At 38.3% G+C, this 24,641-nt stretch overlaps 1 protein-coding gene across 1 annotated transcript; it reads right to left on the bottom strand.

The window, feature by feature from the left end:
* Positions 1–2,140: 2,140 nt before the first annotated feature.
* FMO3 (flavin containing dimethylaniline monoxygenase 3) lies at positions 2,141–21,923 on the bottom strand. The gene is made up of 8 exons (XM_007458137.1): positions 21,792–21,923; positions 12,594–12,782; positions 11,423–11,585; positions 11,037–11,179; positions 10,063–10,262; positions 5,477–5,832; positions 3,184–3,256; positions 2,141–2,483 (listed from the first exon to the last, which is right to left on the bottom strand). The coding sequence occupies exons 1-8, from the start codon at positions 21,921–21,923 to the stop codon at positions 2,141–2,143; spliced, it is 1,599 nt and encodes a 532-aa protein (XP_007458199.1).
* Between the last annotated feature and the right edge of the window lie 2,718 nt (positions 21,924–24,641).

The following is a 24,641-nucleotide window of genomic DNA, read 5'->3' as shown; positions in this document are numbered from 1 at the left end:
GAATATTATTTTGCTACCTTAAACAATAAGGAAAAGGGAACGATTTAAAGTTGTGTACAACATCCATAATATATCTTAGCTCCAAAGATTAAAATATCAAGAGAATTGAAAAAAAAAAGAAAGGAAGAAAGTGTTAGAGAAAAATGTGATCTCCTTCTCCTCTTGTTGCTCTAATGGCTTCAGTTAGACATTTTGTAAGGAGTATTTCATAAGGAGTATGGATTCCAGGATTTTGTAAGGAGTATTTCGTCTAAAGAAGCATAATAGAGAAAGGAATAATGAATAAGAAAGATAAAATGGTATTTCCCCCCAAATTTGCCCCTTTATTTTTGTGCTTCATCTGTTCAAATTGTGTGTCAGTTGAAATACACACACACACACACACACATATTTAGTCTTATCAGAGTAACATGTGGAATCGAATGATTGAGAATTACTGTTATGTACCAAAGTAATTAAGACATTGATAATAGTTCAGTTTAGTATGGGAATAGATAGATGTTAATAGGACTATTAAGAGAGTATGTTGGCTACAGTAGTTTAGGAAGAATATTAATGAGCCAATTAATGTTTACAAAAACTTAAAGAATCATAAGAAGAATAAAAGAAACTGTATCATATCAATTTTAATCTTCAATTTATTTTGCATACTAGCATTTATAACATGAAACAAAATAAATTTTATGTGCTGTATTTAATTTGTTTGCTTGATTCCATTTGGGCCACAGGGTTTCAAGAAAAGTTCTGTTTCACTTGGGAATATTTGGGAATACTTCACATCTGTGAGAAGACCTTAAAAGCAGAATATTATTTTGCTACCTTAAACAATAAGGAAAAGGGAACGATTTAAAGTTGTGTACAACATCCATAATATATCTTAGCTCCAAAGATTAAAATATCAAGAGAATTGAAAAAAAAAAGAAAGGAAGAAAGTGTTAGAGAAAAATGTGATCTCCTTCTCCTCTTGTTGCTCTAATGGCTTCAGTTAGACATTTTGTAAGGAGTATTTCATAAGGAGTATGGATTCCAGGATTTTGTAAGGAGTATTTCGTCTAAAGAAGCATAATAGAGAAAGGAATAATGAATAAGAAAGATAAAATGGTATTTCCCCCCAAATTTGTGACTGCCCCTTTATAACCAAGTATAGCACAAGATTTTTTTTTTTTTTTAAATAAAGTCTGTTTGGGGAAAAAAAAAAGAAATGAAGGTGTAGTAAGAAATATGGAGTTTAACAACATGCAGAGCCCTCTGGTGGCTGGTGATGCTGACAGATTATTTTATCTGCTCCATAATGTCAAACTTGAAAATCTTTAGCTATCAAAATTTAACTGTAACATGTAATAATACTTAAAAAAATAAAATTTTAGATTTATTCTGGCACCCCATTCTATAAGGGTATATAATTTTATATGATCCGTATCAGGTTTTATTAGGCTTGGGTCATAGCTTTGGCTAAATATTTAATTTTTTAAAAGACCGTCCATTCAGTTAAAAGGCATATTTGGTGCTCTACTCATTATTATTGTTATTGTTGTCATTATTTTGCTGCTACATGTTGGAAAGTTGGTTCCTTATTGAGAATCTAAATAAAATGAGTTACTTCTTGCTAACTTTCATTATAAATGGGGTCTCCATGCTATGTTTCTTGGCCAGGGGACAGGAGGAATCGCCTGGAGGACAGAAATAGAATATAATAGCCAAATTCTCCCCTTGATCCACTGCAAATAGTTTGTAGAAGTAGGCTGGGACTATCATATTGCAGCTACTCTGCTTAATCTGTTCTTTGTTTAGATTTGAAATACATATTTCAAACGTTGTTTAAGGAGAAAAGGAATCATGTCAAATGTTTCAGGAGATGATTTAGGTTAGAGATAAAGAGCATATATGTAATTATGAAATGTTATGGAAATGTTATGGAATTATGAAATGTTAGTGGAACCTGAAGAGATTTGATTAATGTTCTTTAGATCCTGACATGATTCTTACAGGGGCTTATTTAAAGGCCTAGAAATAGTACTGTCTTACTGACTAATGCCTGCTAAATAGGAAAGTAGGAGGTGTGCAATTCCTAATTTTTAAATAGCAAAGTTTCTTCCCAGGTAGTGTTAGTAACTTGCAGAATCCTAGATGGAATGATGATTTAGAACAACACAAGGAAAGCAGCAATTGACAGAACAGAAATAAGAACGGGCCTGAACCAACTGCAAAATAAGCAAGGCTTCAGAGGACTCCCAACAATTCTTGTCGTCGTGGGTTTCAACGTCCGGTCCCACTGGGTCAGGATGGCATTTCTGGCTCCTGGCCACTTCCCCGGGCCCACCAGCCTAAACTGATACGAGCTGCAAGGGCCAAAGTAAACCTCCAAGGCCAACTTTGGATCTGTGAGAAACAGCCATGGGATGTTGGGCTTTGCCCCAATGAAGGAGGCAAGTTCATCCATATAAACGATATAATCCGTCTGTATGGTATTGCTTTTGCCAAACCTAGGGGCGGGAGAGGAAACAAGACTGTGGTCATCCACGCTTTGTATAGGAACAAGAACAGGGAGAATGCCTCACACCTTTTTATCCATGGGAATCAGCATCTATCCTTTGTGTTGGTAAGGGGACTATTGCTCATTATCCTGTACTTTGTAGTTGTTACTAAAGGACTTTCATACTGATCTCATTTGGACATTCCACAACACGGCAAGGCAGCTGAGAAAGGCATTTTTATTCACATTTACAAGTAGGTAAATTGTCTCTTGCTCAAGTGAGGTTATTACTTCATGGCCACCGAGCTAATTAGTGACAGAGGTAGGACTGGAGCCCGGTTCTTCTGACTAGTTCTCATTTTATTAGAGCCATCTGTTGGAAGGCATCCTTTACATCTTAGAGGATTTATGGGCTAGAAAATTGAAGTCCACATCCGCATGTTCCCAAACTCCTCTAACTTCTAATCTTTCTGGGTTTCCTTTCTATGGCATACTGCAGGAGCTATGGAGGGTTAAAACAGGATTTAGTGGGGTATCAGGTGCAAAATAGATCCTGGATGTAAATATTTGTTGAATGGCTGAATTTAGCTCATAGCTGTCTCCGTAATGACCTCACTCAGGGCCATTTAAAACTAAAACAGTCCCAAGTATTCACAAATTCTGCTTTTTCTATGAAAATTCTACATCTCCTTTACAATAGCTGCTCTTACCATTTGAGCTTTTTCCCCATTTTTTCATCAATATCATTCATCATGTCCTTGACAGAAGGCAAAGTGCAAGTTCCTATAAAAAGGGAAAGACATGATAGTAGTTAAATAAGTCTGGCGCAGGACCAGCTTGCATTGTTTCCTTTTTAATAGTGAGTTATGAATCACATTAGTATTTCCAAATTTTTTGTCACTGTCTAGCAAAATAAAATTTTGAGACAAACATACAGGTCATTCCCAATCTTCTCAGTGATGATACTCGTCACAATAATTAAAAGCCATTACCCAAATAATTTTTTATCTTTGTATCTTTGTACTTAAACCAGTTATCGGATTTAAAAAATCAGTTTCAAAATATTAGATTATATATTCTAATCTCTCAGCTTTATTTTTAAGTATGTTATCTAATAAATTATAGCCAAAGGTAAATAGGCATCTCTTTTTTAAGATTTAAGAAAAAAAATCTTCATAGGAAGTTATCTTGCTTTGCCAGGAAAGGGAATTTCCAGCAGATAAGGTAGAGAATTTAGTGAAGCCGCAAGGTTCTCTCTGAAAAGCCAATAGCTCCTGAATGAGACTGAGGATATGTACTGTCCATAAGTCACCAAGGATATAGGGAAGTCCCAGGAGACCAAATCTGAGTTGGGGCTGCCTCAAGATTTCAGGCTCTTTCTGGCATCAATTTACAGAATTCTCTGAAATCTAGACCCAAACTTTTGTACCCAGAGATGCTTCAAATTAGTGTGGTTTCTTTGGCAATTCTGGGATCACCTGGAACCACACTAGAATTCCCAGCCTATCTCTGATTGCTCAAGACTTACAATGACTTGCCTAACTCCCTATTCCAGAAATCCTTATAGGCAGGATCTTGTGAACAGTCTGTAGACATGGCCTTGTTTCAAACCTCGGAACTCATTCTGTCCTTGGGCAGGAGGAGAGATGGAGAAGAGGCTATATTCTGTAGCCTACCAGCCATTGCCATTGGGCTGCTTGTAGCTGACCCCTCTGTCCTGGTAGCCTGGTTCCCCCAAATTGGATTGTTTGCCTTATCTTCCATTTCCCCCAAGACTGAGTCTTTGCCTTGTGCATCAGTTCTCTGTTGATTGGGTATCTGCCTTGTCTCCTTTCTTTAGAGCCCAGGTTACAACTCTTGTCCACACAGAGAGTAAGTGGCCCACATTTTAATGCCAGTCTCATTGAACCTGGACCCTGAGCCTAGCTCTTTCTAAGTAGAATTTCATGCCCTCACCTTCCTGGCTGCTGCCTCACTGAAGTAACATCATCCTGCAACACATCTCTGCTTGGGGACCGGGGAGTGAAGGAGATTCAGAGAGATCACTGATATGAAGGACTGTAATGATGTGGATAGTAGCCTGGTGGTGGGCGATGATGCAGGCTATGTAGTTGCAGGTTCCAACCACCAGTATAAAAGAACATGTAAACCCCAGCAAGTCAGGTAGGACTGGAAGCCTTAGATGTGGCTTCAAAGGAAGCAGACCAGCTAACATTCCTTATCCATAATTTTCATACCTTTAAGACCAACTAAACTTTGCACACTAAACTTTGACATCTCTATTTGTTCTTTAACAATGGTCCTGTTTGGTCTTATTATCTGAATTGGCCCAGGACTGCATTTAAAGCTTAGCGTGAATCTGATCCCAGTGCCTAGGGCTGGATGATGCTGTCTGCCTTCTTTGCTTGGCCCCAATCAAGTTTGTTGTTTCCTTTTTCTTTTTAAAATACAGGGATTTAGTATTCCTTAGAGACTGACTGTCTACCACACCAAGTGCTTTCTGCTTCTAATGATCCATGGCAGGGAAGAAAATAGAGCAGGAAATCCACTTCCTCTCTAGCAATGATAAATTTTTTTCATGACTGTGGATGTTTAGAGTTGGCTGGATATTGGCTTTGAAACATCTTTTATTAACCTTTCAAGAAATGTCATTCTATTGAGTTTTGAAATCTTAATTTTATAAAGTTGTCATGCATTTAAGATGAGAATCTCTGGTGTTCTCAAGTTTAATGAAAGGTCTTGGGTAATTAACAGTTCTAAGGAGTTATTAATCACAAACTACTCTTTGAATAATATCTTGTACTGTTGTTTATGACAATCCAATGTAATATATTTTAAATTGCTTATAAAATATAGTACTAAAAATGTAGAATTATAGATTCTGGAAACTGGATGGGACCTAGGATTTGTCCCTTGTTATTAGGATTATTGTTTTCACAAAGACTCAAAGCCATTCTCATTGGCTTCCATCTTTCCCATCAATGAGCTTCTTTGTCTCCTTACCCTTTATTACTCGTACTGCCCAGCGAGACTGCAGGTCAGTTGTGGGGATGACAGCTCCAAGGGACTGGACAAGGCCAATCACTGCCATGGTTGGCTTCTCCAGTGAAGGTGGGAAGATGCCTTTAAATAAGGTGACCTCGTTGTCTCTGCTCTTAATGATGGAGTCATCAAGGAAGGGGTAGGCGTAACTATAGCCTGTTGCAAAGATGACACAGTCAATGGCCTCAAACACTGTCCCATCCTCAAAAATGGCCGAAGTCTCTGTAAACTCCTCCACATTTGGCTTAATGGTCACAGTGCCACATAGAATGCGAGCCGGGAGCTCATCATTGAACACGGGCTCTTTCCTCAGAGTGCTGTATGGAAAACAGAGATGACCATTAGAACAGTAACATTTCCTGTTTCTTTTATTGGTCCATAATAATTAATTAATGATTGTTAATAGTTAATTAGTAGGGAAGGAGAAAACGACTCAAGATTTTGTAATGTGCCATGGGGTGTCACCAATATGGTTGAAGAACAAAACTGATGTAAGGCAACATTGTGGAGTAAGAGAAGTTGTTTTCTTTGCCGATCCCTTCTCTATTTCCTGTGATCTTTCTCTTCTTTTCCACAGAGCTCTCTCTAAATCCCAGAATAAGCACCCAGGCCCTTTCCCCTGTTAAAACCTATATCAGGAAAAACTCTTTAAAGTCAGAGTACCTGGGTCTTTAAATTTTTTTCTTTGCTACTTATCAACTGTGAACCTTGATCAAATTAAGGTTTCTTAATTTCTCTTGCCTCATGTTTCTCATCTGGAGTGGCAGTAAAGTTATACCTACCGCAGGTCATTGGGAGACCTAAGTAATATAAAGAATTTGGCATAGTTTGTAGCACGTACATAGTGCTCGAAATGTTAGCCATTATTCCTAACATAGCATACTCGAAAGTGGTCATCGTGGTGTAAAGAAGATCAAATAGGTGGAAGGAAGCTAAAGGTGGGAAGACTGCAGTCAGGTTCTATCATAAAATGTGAAGTGTGAGCCCTGTGCAGACAAAGGCTAAAGTCAGGTGAGGGAGGGAGCATCTAGGAATTTAAATAAGGCCAGGAGAAGGAAGAGGCCCCTGGAAACCTGGAAAGAGAGAGCTTCTGATTACTTTTTATTAAGTAACATCTCTAGTGAGTGCACATAAATCTGAACTTAGGGGTGAACTGAATAGTGTTGAAGGAAAAGACTTTGTTCTTACAGGACGGTGAGAGCTGTGAGAGAGCCATAGGTAGACTCCACTGGGGAGGAAACTGAGCCAGACAATGAGATTGGTTGGAATGCTGATTGGAAAAAGGCTGGATTCAACTGCTCCAATTACCTGCCATTTATCTTAAACCCACTGCCATGTTGAAACTTCATTTGTCAAGGCCACCAGGATCTTCAAGCTGCCAGATCCCATGGTCTACTCTCACTCCTCATTTTACTCAACTTACTAGCAGCATTTGACACACTTGATGGTGTCCTTCTCCATGAAACACTGTCTTCATTTTACTTTCAGGTCATCACTCACTCTTGATTCCTTTCTACCTACCTCACTCTTCTTTCTCAGTGTCTCCTGATGAATTCTTCTCCTCTTCCTGACCTCTAAATGATGATGTGCCCCAGGACTCAGCCCTCATACCTTTTGTTTTCTCCATCTCCATTTATTCTTCAAGAGACGTCATCTAGTTTTCTTTTCTTTAAGTACTATCTATATTCCGACCAGTCCATATTTCTATTGTTGTTGTTGTTGTTTCAGTTCACATTTTAAACTTATGGTTTGGATGTCTCTTCTGTCTTGTGTATCCCACTGCTTTTCCACATTTTTCTGTGCGAATGTCGAATAGACATTCCAACTTTGATACGTTTAAAACTAAATTTCTGCTCCTCCCATGGTTTTCCACGTCTCAATAGATGTCACCTCCATCCTTGCCCTCTTGCTCAGATCAAAAGTCTGGAAGACATCCTTGACCCTTCTTTTGCTTTCACATCTGTTTCACATTCAATCTAACAGAAAATCCTGTTTGGGTTTACCTTCAAACTGTATCCAAAATCTGACCACTTCTGAGCACTGACGATCATAGCTCAAGCCACCTACCCCTCTCATCTGGATTTTTGACAATAGCCTCTTTTTTTAAATTTATTTTTTTTATACAGCAGGTTCTTATTAGTTATGTTTTATACATATTAGTGTATACATGTCAATCCCAATCTCCCAATTCATTCCACTACCACCACCACCACCCCTGCTTCCATACATTTGTTCTCTACATCTGTGTCTCTATTTCTGCCTTGCAAACCGGTTCATCTGTACCATTTTTCTAGATTCCACATATATGCGTTCATATACGATACTTGTTTTTCTCTTTTCTGACTTTCACTCTGTATGACAGTCTCTAGGTCCATCCACGTCTCTACAAATGACCCAGTTTCATTCCTTTTTATGGCTGAGTAATATTCCATTGTATATATGTACCACATCTTCTTTATCCATTTGCCTGTCGATGGGCATTTAGGTTGCTTCCATGACCTGGCTATTGTAAATAGTGCTGCAATGAACATTGGGATGCATGTGTCTTCTTGAATGATGGTTTTCTCTGCGTATATGCCCAGGTAGTGGGATTGCTGGGTCATATGGTAATTCTATTTTTAGTTTTTTAAGGAACCTCCATACTGTTCTCCATAGTGGTTGTATCAATTTACATTCCCACCAACAGTGCAGGAGGGTTCCCTTTTCTCCACACCCTCTCCAGCATTTGTTGTTTGTAGATTTTCTGATGATGCTGATTCTAACTGGTGTGAGGTGATACCTCATTGCAGTTTTGATTTGCATTTGTCTAATAATTAGTGATGTTGAGCAGCTTTTCATGTGTCTCTTGGCCGTCTGTATGTCTTCTTTGGAGAAACGACTATTTAGGTCTTCTGCCTATTTTTTGATTGGGTTGTTTGCTTTTTTAATACTGAGCTGCATGAACTGTTTATATATTTTGGAGATTAATCCTTTGTCCATTGATTCATTTGCAAATATTTTCTCACATTCTGAAGGTTGTCTTTTCATCTTGTTTATAGTTTCCTTTGCTGTGCAAAAGGTTTTGTTTCATTAGGTCCCGTTTGTTTATTTTTGTTTTTATTTCCATTGCTCTAGGAGGTGGGTCTAAAAAGATCTTGTTTTGATTTATATCAGAGAATGTAAACTCTTAGAGGAAAACATAGGAACAACACTCTTTGACAATAGCCTCTTACCCAGTGTTTCCACTTCCTTCCTTGACCCACCCATCTATAATGAGTGATGACCATAAAAGCCAAAGTGATCTCTTCAAATTAACTTAGATTTTGTCTTCAGTTTACTCAGATGCCTGCAATGTCTTCCCACTGTATTCAGAGTAAAGGCCAGACTCCTTACAGTGGCCTACAAGACCCAACGTCAACTGGCTATTTTGATGTCTCTAGTTTCATTTCCTGCTACTCTCCAGAGCCCTCTTCTCCAGGAAGAGCAGCTCATTGTAGTTTGTTGAACATACCAGTCATACCCCTGAAGAGGTGGTGTCCTAGCTGTTCCCATTGTCCAGAATACTCTTCTCCAGATATCCTCATGGCTCATTTTCTTATCTGTTTCAGGGATTTGCTTAAAAGTTTTCTCAGTGAGACCTCCCCTGCGGAGTGTTTAAAATTGTCCTGATGGCACTCCCTGTTACCCTTGCTTGCTTTGTTTTTCCTCCCTGATACATGTCATCGTATGATTTTCTGCTATTTGTTTATTGTCTGTTTCCCACTACTAGAATGTGGGACAGGGATTTTATGTGTTTGTTCACTGCTATATCCACAGGATTTAACACAGGTCCTGGCACATAATAAATGCTTAATAAATATTTGTTGAATTAATGAATTAACTTTGATGTAAACAGCTTATAACGGGTTTTTCACCCACGTCAAAGTAATTTCTTATCATGTGACTGGCTTGGGGGATGTTATAGGAGAGAGTGAGGAGGAGGCTGAAGATGTAAACATTGTGGCCATAGTTCAGTGTGAGGGCTCCATTAAGGGGCAGGTGTTGAGAGCGAAGCACAGGGAAAGTTTTGCTTTGCTTAACTTTGTCATTAAGAAAGAGGCAGTAGAGCAAGGTGGCTAAGAGCGAGGGACTCTAGAGTCAGCAAATCTGGACATGGCTTTAACTTCCTGGCTGTGCGGCTTTGGTAAAGTTAACTACATTGAACCACAGTTTTCTCGTCTCTGAAATGAAGATTGTAACAGAGCCATCCTCATAGTTGTTGTGAGAATAAAGGGAGATAATGCGTGTCAGAGACTCTGACATGTACTAAGGGCTTAAAACATGTTGACTACTATTATCATAACTCTAGGGACTAATTCCTGAGGTATTGATATTATATAACTTTGCAGCTGTGCAAATCTGGTAAGGAGGATTGTGAATAGGAAAATACCCCTAACTTTTGCAATTCTTGATCCTCTGAAAAGTGAGAGGTGATTACTTCACTTTGATTTGTTTAGGGGTTACAACACACATTAGGGTTGTTGACACTGAAATAAAAAGTAGGCATATCATGTTTAACTCTACTTTACCCATTTAAAGGCATCAAGCCATAGTTCTCATGCTTGAATCTTGCATTCATTTGCTTCACATACCACCAGTCAGAGATGACTGTTGGTAAGTTGTTGTTGAGGAAGGTTTCAAATCGAGTGATAAACATCATGTCCCATGGATAGCCACCATGCCAGACCCGGCTCATCACCCAGGAGCCACTTCTGGAGCTGACGATGACCTTAAAAAACACCATTTCAGCCATTAAAGTGGTGACCATTTGTACTGGATATTGTGATATATCCCCCAGATCTGCCTTTAGGAATGGAGTTATTATAACAGCTTCTGGGAGTGTTGCCAGAAGGCAACCCTCAGCTGTCAGCCCTCTTTGGCAGTTACTTTGGTAACTTAATACTCTTTTTGGATTCCCTGCATTCAGTGACTGGTTAATGGGAGGATATAAAGGCCCAGCCTCTCACGTCAACTAGAGACAATTCTAAAGGATTATCCTAGCTTCAGAGTAAGTGAAGGAAAACTTCTTTCCCTTCCCTCAGAGGTATTCATCCAGGGAGCTCTCCCAAATAAACTTCCTGCATTATAATCTACATCTAAGGATCAACACTCTGTCATACTCCTCCAGGCAAATTTTCATATTTTAATCAAATCTTCTCTGGTGTTGATGACCAATAACTGAATTCTAGTCATATTTCTTCTAGTGCTTATCTGATGATCCCAAAATGATCCCACTAGTTTCGGAGGAATTTACTGGACACATGTTAGACACTAAATGTCCCAAAGAAGAAGATTGTTGAATGACAACATCACTCCTTGCTGATGTTCTGCGTTTGCCATACAAGCTATTTAAAATTTCACAAGTTACCAGGGAAGTTGAGCTACATGAAACACTACTTAGTCTTCCTATCAGGCACCCTGCTCTTCTCCCGTTTTGTTATCACACCTTTCAAATAGTGTGTCTGTCCCTTTAAAGAACTCCCTTAGTATCTGGGAGGCGTACCTGTTCAGCTGTGTGGCTGAGTTCTGAGGCAATATCACAGCCTGAATTCCCCAGGCCAATCACCAGGACTCGCTTCCCCTTGAATATTCCTGGTTCTTTATAGTCCCAGCTGTGGAAGCATTTGCCTTTAAAAAGTTGTAGACCTGAGTGAAAAGTGGGAAACATATGAATCTTTTCATTTAAAAGCTGCTGTAACAGATCTTGTGGGTGAATATAGTTGCAGTAATCTGGAATTTTAGCACACCAGGTATGTTAGATACAATAGAAGCATATTTTAATTTAATGTGTACTTTTATAAATTGTACTTTTATATATGTAAGAAAGACATTATCAAGGTTATTCATTCATGTCAGATTTGTAGATGGCACCCTAAATTTTGGCCTTACCTTGAAAGGACTCTTTTGGTAGGTTGGGGTACACATGATGTCCAGAACAAATCATTACAGCATCAAAGACAGCTGATTCTTTTTTACCATCCTTTTCAGTGGTAACGTCCCATTGGCCAGTGACTGAGAAATCAGGACGTTTATTTACACTGGATACAAGTGTCTAAGAGAAACAGAAAGATAGCCTTCTTGTTTTCTATGCTAACAGGTAGGTTTGGCACCGACTTGATCAAATAGGATGAAAAAAATCTTTAATAGTGTCTTAGGAAAAATACTTAATTCATTATGAAGGTACATATTACAAATTCAAAATTCCTTCAGAATAATTCAAAACATTAAATGGTCTGTATGTTTTTTATCCCCACATGGTTCCTTGTGTATGACCAGAATTTTCTGCAGTAGAAGAGTGATTCCTTTCGGAGCTATGACAGTGAATTGAATCATAGTTTACAAGAGGCATGTAGCACATGTAGTAAATAATCTGGTGGCCAATAATTTTTGTAGTAACAACATTTCCTAAAGTATTTCAATAGCCATTTTATTTTTAACATTATTGTCTTAAAATGAAAGATGTTGTCTATATTCAGAGCATAAGTTCTTCTCAAATTTTAGTGTGTGTAAGGATTACCCGAAAAACCTTAGGAATCAGGATTGTGCCTGCAGCCTGGGGAGGGAGCTGTGAAGGAGGAAAGGTTCCCACACCTTGGGAAGGCTCCTCACCAGTGGAGAAATTAGACTGGATGGAGGGGGAGTTTCAGAGCCTAAAAGGAGAAAGCAGCCCCAGCCCCAGCTTATTTTCTAATATGAGCATTTAAGCTTATAATTTTCATGAGAGTTTTGCTCTCTCTGCTTCCCACAAATACCGATATGTAGAATTTAAATTATCATTCAGCTCTAAATATTTTAAAATTTCCATTGCATTTTCTTTTTTGAACCATAAATTGTTTAGAAAAAAGAGTTCTTAAATTAATGGAATGTGGTCAAGTTTTGTAAATTTCCTACGTATTCTTGAGAAGAATGTGTATTCTCTAAATCTAGGGTCAGAGAAGCCACATTGTTAAAAACGTTGACAAGTAAGAAAGAGACACTGAAAGGAACTAATGGGAATCTACTAATAAAAAGAAAATTCCTCACAGTAATGCCCTGAATTAATTTCTTGATAATATCTTACCTTAAGTTGAATGTATCTCAGGAGGTTCTTTTCTTTGGCAAACGCAGTGATGTATTCCTGGAGCTTACTGTTATGCATAAAGTTGGGAAAGTCATCAGGAAAAGGGAAGTCTGGAAAACATGTCATCTCTTTGGAAGAGTTGGTAAAGACTGACCGATAAATGCTGGCCCTGCCTTCCTCGGCATGGTCCTGTGAAAGTATGGTTTTAAATGGAAGAGAGTTTGTGAATGAGTATACTTATCACGGTCAGGGCCAGTTCCAAATAATTACCACTCATTTTCAGTCGGCCTTTACCCACAAGTAAGTGAAATAAGATGAGGCATAAATTAACTTCGCTTAAACAATTTGATGATAATCAAAGGAACTTAGAATGTGGAAAAATATATCTTTCTTAACATCTTTGCTTTTCTAAGGGAAACAAATTCTGAATTTCATCATGTCCTTTAAAGAACATGTGACTGGAATAATTTTATTCCTTTTAGCCATTAAATACAGTGATAGATATTTTCCAAAATTCACCCATGCATGATTTCAATGTGTCAGCACATAAGCATGGACAAACAAAATGTGATATATACATACAGTGGAGTATTATTCAGCCTTAAAAAGAAAGGAAATTCTGACATATGCTGTGATAGGCATTAACTTTGAGGACATATGCTAAATGAAATAAGCCAGTCACAAAAAGATAAATACTGTATAATTCCACTTAGCTGAGGTACCCTGAGTGATCACATTTATAGAGACTGAAAGAGCGGTGGTTGCCTGGGACCAGGGAGAGGAGGGAATTGAGAGTTATTGTTTAATTTCTGTATTATTTTACTTTGGGAAGATTAAAAATGTTCTGGAGAGGGATGGTGGTATGATTGCACAGTAATGTGAATTAACTTAATGCCACAGAACTATGCACTTTAAAGTGGTTAAACAGCAAATCTTTATTGTGGTTTATTTACCACAATGAAAAAAATTTCCTTTAGCATGTCATGAGGTAGTTCTGGTGGATTAGATCATGATATTTTCTTATGTAAATGTTTTCAAATGTTTTTGCCCATACCCTATAGTTAGTAATGTATTTTATATTGCAACCCAGTGCGTGCACACACACAAACACACACACAGTGGGGACAAAAGTTTTATGAAATAAATCATTTTCAACAAGTTGAGTTGCACACATACTTTCTATACATTCCATTTAAACATGCAGATTGATTCATTAATTTATATCATAGCACACTAATGAGTCATAATTTCCAGTTTGAAAAACATTGGTTTAAAGGAACTGGGTAAGGAGAAAGGAGAATAGAGGCAGAAAAAGGGGTAATGGTGGATTACTTAAGTCCTAAGCTTTATTCTGGAATTCTGAAATTAACATAACCTCCTGTTAGATAGATTGAGGGGAACACTGAGGGAAGAGGGGCTTTTGTTTTCACATTTGAAATTCTGGTAAGATATCAGAATAGATATCAAAGCCTCCCCCTGAACCAACCTGGGTAGGGGGAGGTTGACACAGGGAAAGTCAAGTAGCAATGATTAGGAAGAGGTAGAACCTTAGTTTAGCTCTCTTGAACCCATTCAGTTTGAACAAAACATAGGAGTTCCTGCTTGCTCCCAACAGGGATGCAGAAATTATCTGAGAATCTTAGTACGTAGTTTACCAGAGAGTTGCCATGGAGGAAGCTAAGCGACATTTCAGGAGAGATGCAGAGTGGACCACTTGGGTCAGGGACTCAGTGAGAAAACTGGACCTGGCAAGTGAGGTCTATTCAGCAAGGAGATTCAGTGGCTCCTGATTAAGCTAAGAGAGGACAGTCTCCAGGTTCATCAACTGCTGTCTTATCCTCTTGAAGGATGAGTGTGAATGGTAGCCAAATAGAATAGAAACATCAGGAGATCAGAGCGGCCAGAGGACAGTCCCAAGACCTGTGTTTGAATCTGGGAAACTTTGGCTTCCCTTTACCCCAAGGTCATTTAAGTTCTCCTTCTCCATAAGCCCAGATACAATTTTGGAAAGAGCTGAGGGGCAGGGAGGGGACCTGAAAGGCTGAGCATTGATCCAAAAGAGACCTAGAGATTAAGCTGTGCCAACTGGGGGTACTCCTTGTGTTTTAGAATGCTTTTATGCTTCTTTCTGTGTAATTCTGGATATTTGTCTGTTGTCCTATTTATGCTAGACATAAACGAGTGACCTGAACACCTAGTAGTCTAGTATTACTTACTGACAAAACACTGCAAAATATCAAGAACTCATAGGAGAAAATGGGAGAGGATCTCCCAGGACAGAGTGAGAGTTTTGGGGTTCGCTGACATGCTTCATGACTTTCCCTCAACTTATAGCATGAGGCATTTGGTAGACAGAATTTTAAGAGTGACCCTTAGTGCTCCTCAGCCTTGTACAGTCATTTGCCCTCTGAGTCTGGGTGAAACCTGTAAATATCATATCACTCAAAGTATGAGGAGGATTCAGCTTGTTGTTCTTGGCATTGAAGATGGAGGGTGCCATATGCCAAGGAATACTAGCAGCCTTTACGAGCTGAGAGGAATCCCAGCTTACAGCCAGCAAGGTAACAAAGACCTTAATCTTACCACAGCAAGGAACTGAATTCAGTCACCACCCTTTATGAACTTGGGTGCAGATTCTTCCCTTGTGCCTCCAGATAAGGACCCTGCCCAGCTAGCAGCTTATTTTTGACCTCGTGAAACCCTAAGCAAACAACCTAGCTGAACTATGCTGTACTTCTGATCTGTACACCTGAGAGTAATAAATAAGTGTTGTTCTGAGCTGCTAAAGTTTGTGGTAATTTGCTACGCAGAAATAGAAAACTAATACAAGGCCAAAGGTAGGGTTTTGGAGCAAGCCAAAGTTGGGGAAAATTATGTAATGTAATTACAAGGGAGGAGTTTCATATAATAAAAATGATGCAAACCTTTGAGACAGGTTTGAGGTGCTTTTGCAACTTTGGTTGCTTCAGGATAATATTCAGTCAGTCCCCCTAGCAATGCTGAGCTGATTGGTCTTCAGTTTTTCTTGGATTCCGAAAAGGCCATGATTAATGAGAGAGGAGTAGCAGCATCAGCTAACCACATCATTTGTGACTTGCTTAAAAAAGAAAAAAAACACAAAAATATGTCATGAACATCTCACTGTTCCTATTTGGTATTATAGTGTATCTCAGAGCCCATGTTTATAGACTGATTCTTTTAAGTTGATCATATAAGAAGTTCATAAGAGAATGACTATAGAGTCATAAATTGCATTTTCAAATATAAATTTTTTGTGGGGCAAGTGTTCAACAAAGAACCAAACCTTGGTTATTTATGGAAGTAGCTTTATTTATTTATTTTTGATTACTAAAGTAATCCAGACTTCTGATTAAACATGAAAGATTATGTAGATGCATTTAACTCTTTTGCCACTAAAATTACTGTAAAGGTATCAGAGGTATGAACCCACAAGGAAAAAAAAAGAAAAGAAAGTAAAAGTAAACAAGAAATAGCAACAATATTTTGAAAGTAGAACATAGATGCATGAGTGATAACTGACTTAACAGACCAAAGAAAGGTGAAAGCTAAGACTAGATCTAATCAGCTGGGAATCTGGATCAAATAATGATACTCTAAGACATTCAAAGTCTACAATCTTTTACTTCACATATATAATTTTTCAGAAAGCTACTGAGGATGTACTCTCATATAGTCTACTAAAATGAGAGAATAAGCAAAATAGTAGAAAGATAAGGTTTCCAGAAAATAGGGTTACCTAGGGTAAAGCAGTGTAGCTAGCCTAGGGAAAAGAAGGAAGACAATCTGAAAGAGTATCTTTAAGAGATAGTTGAGAGAAGAATTAAGCTGGTGAAACACCTTGTGTGTTTAAACATGTTGAGAGAATTCTGTGGGATGGCCTGGGGTTTGAATTAGAAATGGCATTTATAAAATTAAACCAACAAAGGACACAAGGCAGTTATTAGCTCCAGTGAAAACAAAAAGTTATTTAAGAAAGAAAATATAGCAATGAACAGTATTTACATGGTTATAATAATATAAACATGAAGGTTTACTTAAACAAAAAGAATGGTATAACTATATGAACAAGAAAAGATGGAAAATCTTATAAATGGGTGTGTCTTTTGTTTGAAATATTCTAAGGGATTGTTGTTTGTACACAGCACCAATAAAAAAAATCTATAAGTACAGAGGAAGTTACAAGAAATGGGTCAAAAATGAATATGGTGAAACAGAGAATTCAAATTTAGCCTAAAAGAGGCCAGGTATTAGAGTAAGAGGAGATACAGTGTTGCCTGATTTTCTAATTTTTCAAAAGAAGATATATCCCTAGATTTTTATGTGAAATATCATGATTTTAAAATAATGGATCAAAAAATTTAAAAAATGTATAGATCAAATAGAACAGCTTTAGTATAAAAAGAGCCAGTTTGCTAACTCTAAAACATGTATAAACTATTGATTTTTGTCTGGTAGTTCCAACCTCATTGTATTATCTTATTTTTTGCAACCATTTTCCAATTGATGTCCTTCATGGTATAAAATCAGATAGACAGTAACTGATAATTTTTCCTCCTTTCCAGTTTCTCTTTTTTATTATCAATTGCTTATCTTATTGAATTGGCTCAAGCTTCTAGAAGAACATTTATCAATAGATCTTTAAGAGAGAACTTAAAACTTTCCTGGAGGCAGTATTTTCCATCATTTTGGTATAAATTTCTATTTTATTGTATTGGCAACAGAGAATTTCATTTTATTTATACATTTTTTCAAAAATTTTGAGGCTTTTTGGTTGAGTCAGTTTTAGAAATGTTCCATGGGCACTTGAAAATAAGGCATATTTCATCTTTTTATAGTGTTGTATATCAACTAGTGACAGACCAAAGTACAAGATGCAACAGTTGTTAAGCTACCATTTGACCAAAACTATGATCCTTAAAAAATGAAATAACAAAGTAAACATTAGTTTAATTCTTCAGATTGCACTTTCAAATTTAAAGAGCCAGTAAAACCCCAAAATAGGGGCTTTCCCGGTGGCGCAGTGGTTAAGAATCTGCCTGCTAATGCAGGGGACACGGGTTTGAGCCCTGGTCCGGGAAGATCCCACGTGCCGTAGAGCAAATAAGCCCATGCGCCACAACTACTGAGCCTGCGCTCTAGACCCCACGAGCCACAACTACTGAGCTTGCGTGCTACAACTACTGAAACCCATGCGCCTAAATCCCGTGCTCCACAACAAGAGAAGCCACCGCAATGAGAAGCCCGCGCACTGTGACGAAGACCCAACGCTGCCAAAAATAATAAATAAATTAAGTTAAAAAATTTTTTAAATACCCAAAAGGGGCTCCAAAGAAAAACATTTCTTTCCTTAAAAAAATTAACATTGTTTTCTATCTGAAATGGTTTTCCCTCTGATGAAAGATCAAACTGTAGATCTCTATGTAGAGTTGCCAGTTCATAATGAAAAGCACTGACACTAGAAATTTAGAATTAGGGCTCATATAACTCAAAGTTTTCAGGCCCGTAGAATATAAATTTTTAGTATAATACTAGAATATTCCAATCACATCAAAAGCCAATGTGGCTGTGGCCTTGTTCTTGACAAGTAATTAATTGCCAAGTTTGCATCAGAAAGCAATGTGATCTTGAAATATGACGTGAGTTTTCTGCTGCTCCCTTGGGTTGTTGACTCTGCTAGTGTGCATTTGGGATGCAGAGGTGGAGGAATTCATAGCTTTGGGTGAGTTTAGGAAGCTTGATTGTGATTATAATTAACACAAGGAGAGACTAAATATTAAAGATCAAGTAGATACATAGGCTAGAAAAAAATCAGGGGAAGTGAACAATGGGTTGTATGCCCAGAAAAAAACAGACTTTATTCATGACACTTCAGGCCAAAATCCAGTTTACTCACATATTGTTTGGGGGACTCCTGAGAAGGAAAGACCTTTCCCCTAGACCTGCATCCTAGTCACAACATACTTTATCTTCTCAGTGATCAGAGCAGGTGAGGGAAATACATCATCTTGCCTTTAGATCGGGGTTAGAAGAAAGAACTAGAAGGGCTATAGGAAAGTGCTATAGGAAAGAGCTACAAAAGTTTGAATTATCTGCACTTTACCCTTTTTACACATAGCTAATATTTGGATCTCTCTGAAAGAAAAAAAAAGTTGAGAGAATGTAAAGTGCTGTCTTTAGAAACTAAAGATAATGAAAATACAAAATTTAACCTGATTTTATAATATAATCCCATGATGTGAATTCTAGGTATACTGCTACAGACTCCTAGAGGTATTTGAGAAACACTGCAAGTCACAACATCATTTGCAATCTTTAAGTCCTCTCACAGAGGTGAAATAGTTTGGAAACTCCGAATAACCAAGTATATTAGTTTCTATTAGCTTCGTGAGGCTATTGTAATAAATTACCACAAACTTGACAGCTTGAAACAACAGGAATTTATTCCCTCATGATCCTAGAGACCAGGAGTTGGAAACCAGTATCGCTGGGCCTAAATCAAAGTGCTGGCAGGACCATGTTCATTCCAGAGGCTCTAGGGGAGAATCATTGTCTCTTCCAGCTTCTGGTGGATGCCAGCGTTCCTCGGCTCTTTTAGCATCTTGAGGCCACCTGTATTCCTTGGCTAATGTCCCCTTTCTCCATCTTCAAGGTCACAACATAGCATCTTCAAATCTCTCTTTCTGATGAGGTTGCATTTTCTTTTCTATCTTTGTCAAATCTCTCTCTGCCTCTCTATTTTAGGGGTTTATGTTATGGCATCTTGGGCCCACCCAGATGATCCAGGATAATCTCATCATCTCAAAATTCTTAATTTAGTCACGTCTGTAAATATCCTTTGTCTTTATTAGGAACATTTACAGGTGCTAGAATCAGGACCTGATATCTTTGAGGGTGCCATTGTTTGAAAAGCCTACCACAGTCCACTGTCAGGCCCCTAAGGATTCACATTTATCCCACATGCCAAATACATTCACTTCAGCCCAACATCCCCACAGTCTCAATCCATTGCAGCATCAAATCAAGTCCCAAATCTCACTTATATATCATCAGCTTAAAAGTCCTAAATCTCATCATCTAAATCAGGTATGAATGAGACTGTATGATTCACCCTGGGATAAAATTCTCCATTTCTGGACCTGCCAAACAAGGAAACATGTTGTCTTCCTCTAAAATACAGTGATGCGACAGGCATAGGGTACCAGTTACAAATGTTCCCATTCCAAAAGGAAGAAAATGGAAGGAAAAAAGGAGTCACCAGTCCCAAGCAATTTTGGAATCCAGCAGGGCAAGTTTCATTAGGTTTCAAGACCTGGTAATAAGCATTTGTGTCTCAAGGCTCCAGCTTCTGTGTTTGAGGTTCCAGCCTCTGGGGTAAATTTTCTTTTTCTTGAAGAGTAGCACATATTTGCAGCTGCGTAGTTTATCACTCTATGATGCTAGGTTCAAATTTTTAAAGTCTTCCTTGAGCAACAAGAGAGGCAGCTGCTCTCAAAAGCTATATCAGCAGTGTCTGTCTTCAGCAATGCTTTGCAAAGTAAGTTTTTATTTATATTTATTTATTTTTGGCTATGTTGGGTCTTCATTGCTGCCTGCGGGCTTTCTCTACTTGCAGCAAGCGGGGGCTACTTTTTGCTTCGGTGCGCAGGCTTCTCGTTGCAGTGGCTTCTCTTGTTGCGGAGCATGGGCTCTAGACGCATGGACTTCAGTAGTTGTGGCACATGGGCTCAGTAGTTGTGGCTTGCTGGCTCTAGAGCTCAGGCTTAGTAGTTGTGGCACATGGGGTTTCTTGTTCTGCGGCATGTGGGATCTTCCCGGACCAGGGCTGGAACCTGTGTCCCCTGCATTGGCAGGTAGATTCTTAACCACTGAACCATCAGGGAAGTCCGCAGAGTAAGTTTGAATATGAGGATTTGGTTAAGATCACTGTGTAGAAGACTTGCCTGCTCAATAAGCCACTTGTTGAAATGTCACCCAGCAGTTTAAAAAGGGGTTAAGAATTCAGGCTGGAGAGACAAGTCAGATTGAATTGGGGTCTTGTCCTTACCATTTACCAGCCATTTATCATTTTTTCTTTTCTTTTTAAGCTTCAGATTCATTTGTAAAAGGGAAAAACTCATACCTAGCTTATAGGATTATTATAAAGACTGAATTAAATGGGAAAGGTGTTTGGCATATAGAAAGTGCTCAATAAAATAGCCCTAAGATTCATCAGTGTGCTAATCTGATCTGTCAGCACATTCCAGTGACACGCTGGGCTCCACAATGTTATCAAAGATACTGCATGGTTTGAAGAGTTCTTTACAACCTAGAAAATATCTACATTAATAAGAATAATTCTCATATCTTTATAATATTTAAAGAGCTGTCACAACACTGTCTCCTTAAATACAACCTTTTATTAAGGTATAAAGTTTAATACTAATTTTGCATTTGAGAAGGAAATGGTGGCTTAAAAAGGGTTGATGATCTTCCTATGTTTGCATATGTGTTAATGGTTTATCAGAAAAAGAAAACAGGAGTAGGCTTAGCCAGACAGCATTCCTAAGGTTGGAGACACTGAGGGAGTTGGGGGCACAAGGCAGCCCGCACACCCAATGATATGCTTGTCAGACAACACAGTAAGTGATTTAACGTCAGCTTACAAGCATGTCTGCTGACGGAGTCCTTAATATAAATGCATAGAAGTAAAAAGTCATTGAAGAGCTTCAAATCAGTGTGTCCTATTCTTGGTTCCTCTCGTAGCTATCTCATGAATTAATGTGTTTTTGGCAAGACCAAAGTCAGCACCTGAAATCTTAAAATCTGTGGTCTGAATCGCTAAGAGGATGTTCCAGAACCCCAACAAAAGAATGGAAAGAGCTGTTGCTTTTTAAATGAATAACTCATGTAATTCCATTACATAAACCTAACCAGTATTTGACCATGTATTTTATCCCCAGGTGGCTCACTTATTAATGATTTATTGGAGTTGAGCTCTGTACACAGAGACTAACCAGCCCACTACCTCATTTACTTTTGAAGTAAGTAAGGGACTTACTTTCCAACCTGCTTCTGATGTTGTGCTTCATAGAGTGAGTGTAACTGCCATGACAGCTTGTTTGGAAGGCCGTGTTCAAGCAATGTGCTCTCACACTTCCCATTTCACTGCCCAGTCTACTGCAGTGGCGTCCCACTCACCGAGAATTTCCACAGGCCCCCGACGTCTTCGCCCTTCTCAAAGCAGGTGGGCTCTAGCCCCTCTTCCAGGCAGCTCCTGATGGAGGCCAAGCCACTGATGCCAGCTCCAATGATGGCCACTTTCTTCACCATGGTTGCCTGTGCAAAGGCCCAGGGAACATTTCCAGCAACAGTATTGCTGAAGACTCATTTTTGGATTTTTTTTTGGTATCACTTTTTGGCTTAATAAGAAACTTTGTTTTTGCACCAAGAAAAGCAATATTAAAAGAAAATAGATCAGAACTTTTTTTTAGTCATCTAACTATACTTTGCATTTCTCTTTAATTTCTAAAGAGAATATTTTTTCCTCCCAAAAGAAACACTTTGTTTTCAGTCAACTCTCCAAAATTAAGAGGCTGGTGATCTGGCAAAATATTTGTCCTCTTTGTCTTTGGCCTTTTGTCAGTTACTCTGTACTAGAGACAGTAAATGGGAGAAAGAGGAGATTCACCACTAAAACACATATACACACACTTATACCCACAAACATTTATGTATGTATGAAGGAAGAAACAAATATATATGTGTATGTATATAAATGCATATACATACACACATATAAACACACACACATATTTATTTCTTCTCTCTACTTTAACATAAGCCTTGAGGAATAAGGTCTGGTTATGTCTGTGTTTTGGTATGCCAGGAAGTCACCCTCTTTTCTCCCCTAATAATATTCTTCACCTTCTCAATTAAAAAGAAAAGTCAAGTCTCTTTATCTAAAAACAACTTCTTCCCACTAGCTGCTACCCTCAACCTCCATTCTCTTCTAAAAAAAATTGTTTCCTAATCTTTTCCTATTCCTGACAATATCTTTAGACCTGACTATTACTTTTCTCTGTTTTTTTCTTTTTAGACAAAATCACATAGACATGCAGAGAAGTAGATTTGGATGACAAAAGTCATAACCTTAATTCTCAGAAAATAAAAACGATCTACTTGAATTATGCGTCATTCTCATTTGGGCCATATTTGGTATAAATATAGCATATGCGCCTTCTCCATTTACCAGTCCCACTCCCCTCCCTCTCACATCATTACAGTATCATCCTTGTTTTCTTTTTCTACCTTTTCTTTATCTTCTGTTCTTCTGAAGGTTTAAGTCTTGTCCAAGATATTTGGGCAGTTTGAAAGAAAAAATGCTTCCCTGAACCAACACTCTAGGGGGGATTATTGCAAAATGGGAGGAGCTGCTCTTAAAGAGGAACTCATTTCCCAGTCCTCCAGCAAGTGAGGACACCATCAGCTCCCTGCCAAGGGTGGGGCTCTGCTCTAGTCTCTTGGCTGCCCAATCCCTGCTTTCCCTTTAGTCCTAGTAAACCCAATCTATTGCTTACACTCTTGGACTCTTGGCCTGGGACTCAGGCATTTGTCCCAGATAGATGACTCTGCAGTTTTCTGCTCCATTTTATGATGTGTTCTTCAAAATTTACCTTATTTTTCTCATCTTTAATTCTTCTCTGGGTATCTCATAGTAGCCCCCCAATACTGTTGAAAACTAGCTGTTTAATTGAGATATCCCAGCAGTGAAGATGGGTTTTCTCTCTTTCCTCTTATCCTCTCTTTGGACCTTTGTGGTCAAGGGCCTAGATTTCTCAAATTTGTATTTCTTTGATTCTGCTCAGTGTAGTCATGGAAAAGATCAAATTCCATAAATTGATCCATTAGCACAAGGTAAAATTATGTTGGTGATGAGACTAAATAAACTGCACTTAACTCCCGGTCATGAAGTATATTGAAGTTTCTAAAAATTGTTTCCCTACCAACCATATTCCTCTATCACTGAAAATGATGATACCTCAATTATTTGACTCAGTGAGTCCCCTCATTAAGCAGGTAATACTTAGCATAAACTGGCATATATTTAATTCTGGAGGAATTGCCTTTTTATGTTTTATGTTTCTTGGAGGTGGTGATGCTCATCTATAAAGTAAATGTGGTGAAGTGGAGAGTCAGAGACACTTCAAATCTTAGTTCAGTCACTTAGAGCTGTGTGGCCTTGGGCAAGTCATTGAACCTCTCCAATTCTTGTTTTCTTCATTAATAAAATGAGGATACTATCTATCTTGCTCAATTGTTACAAGGCTTAGAGGATATATATATATACACACACACACACACACATGTGTTTATATCTATACACTTATATATATGCATATGTAAACCTGGCATGTAGTTAGCAATTACCAAATGGTAAAGATATGTTGCAAGTAAAAATTTTTTTTTTTTTTAATCACAGGCTCACTAAATTTTCTAAGCTGCAATTTGGATCACATGTTTTTATCTCCTCTCATTTTACATAGAGCTCTTTTTAGTTTTTAATGCTACTCAAACTATAGTGATTATGGATACCTTCCTTAGGAAGCAGTACCATTCCTGTAGCTTTATTCATCTAAGGATGAGCAGGACACACCCAATTCTAGCTTGCCCTCTAATGCTATTGTCTCTCTCCACAAGGTAGAAAAAGCTACTCTTCCCAGTTCTTCCCTTTGCAGGAGTATATTTCATCTGTAACAGACCCATTTATTAACCCCAGTCCCTCTCCTGGATACCTCTGCCTAGTTTTTACTTGCTGCATCTTTCTGCAAAGCCCTCTTTCATATTCAGAATGCCAAATGCCCAGGACCTGGCTGGGGGAGTGGCCACTACCTGCTTCATTGCCCCTCTTTTCCACACTCTTTTACATGGTTTCCTTCATGTTCTCTGGAGTAGGGCTGGGTGAGAGAGAACATTAGGAAGAACGATTTAGCTTAGAGCATGTGGCACCCCAAGGAGGCATCCCTAGTTATTCATAAGATTACACTTAAT

The sequence above is a fragment of the Lipotes vexillifer genome, unplaced genomic scaffold (genome assembly GCF_000442215.2).
Source record: "Lipotes vexillifer unplaced genomic scaffold, Lipotes_vexillifer_v1.1 scaffold189, whole genome shotgun sequence".
NCBI classification, from domain to species: Eukaryota; Metazoa; Chordata; class Mammalia; order Artiodactyla; family Lipotidae; genus Lipotes; species Lipotes vexillifer.
The sequence above is the reverse complement of the archived record's forward strand: the minus strand, read 5'-3'. Positions and strand labels throughout refer to the sequence as shown.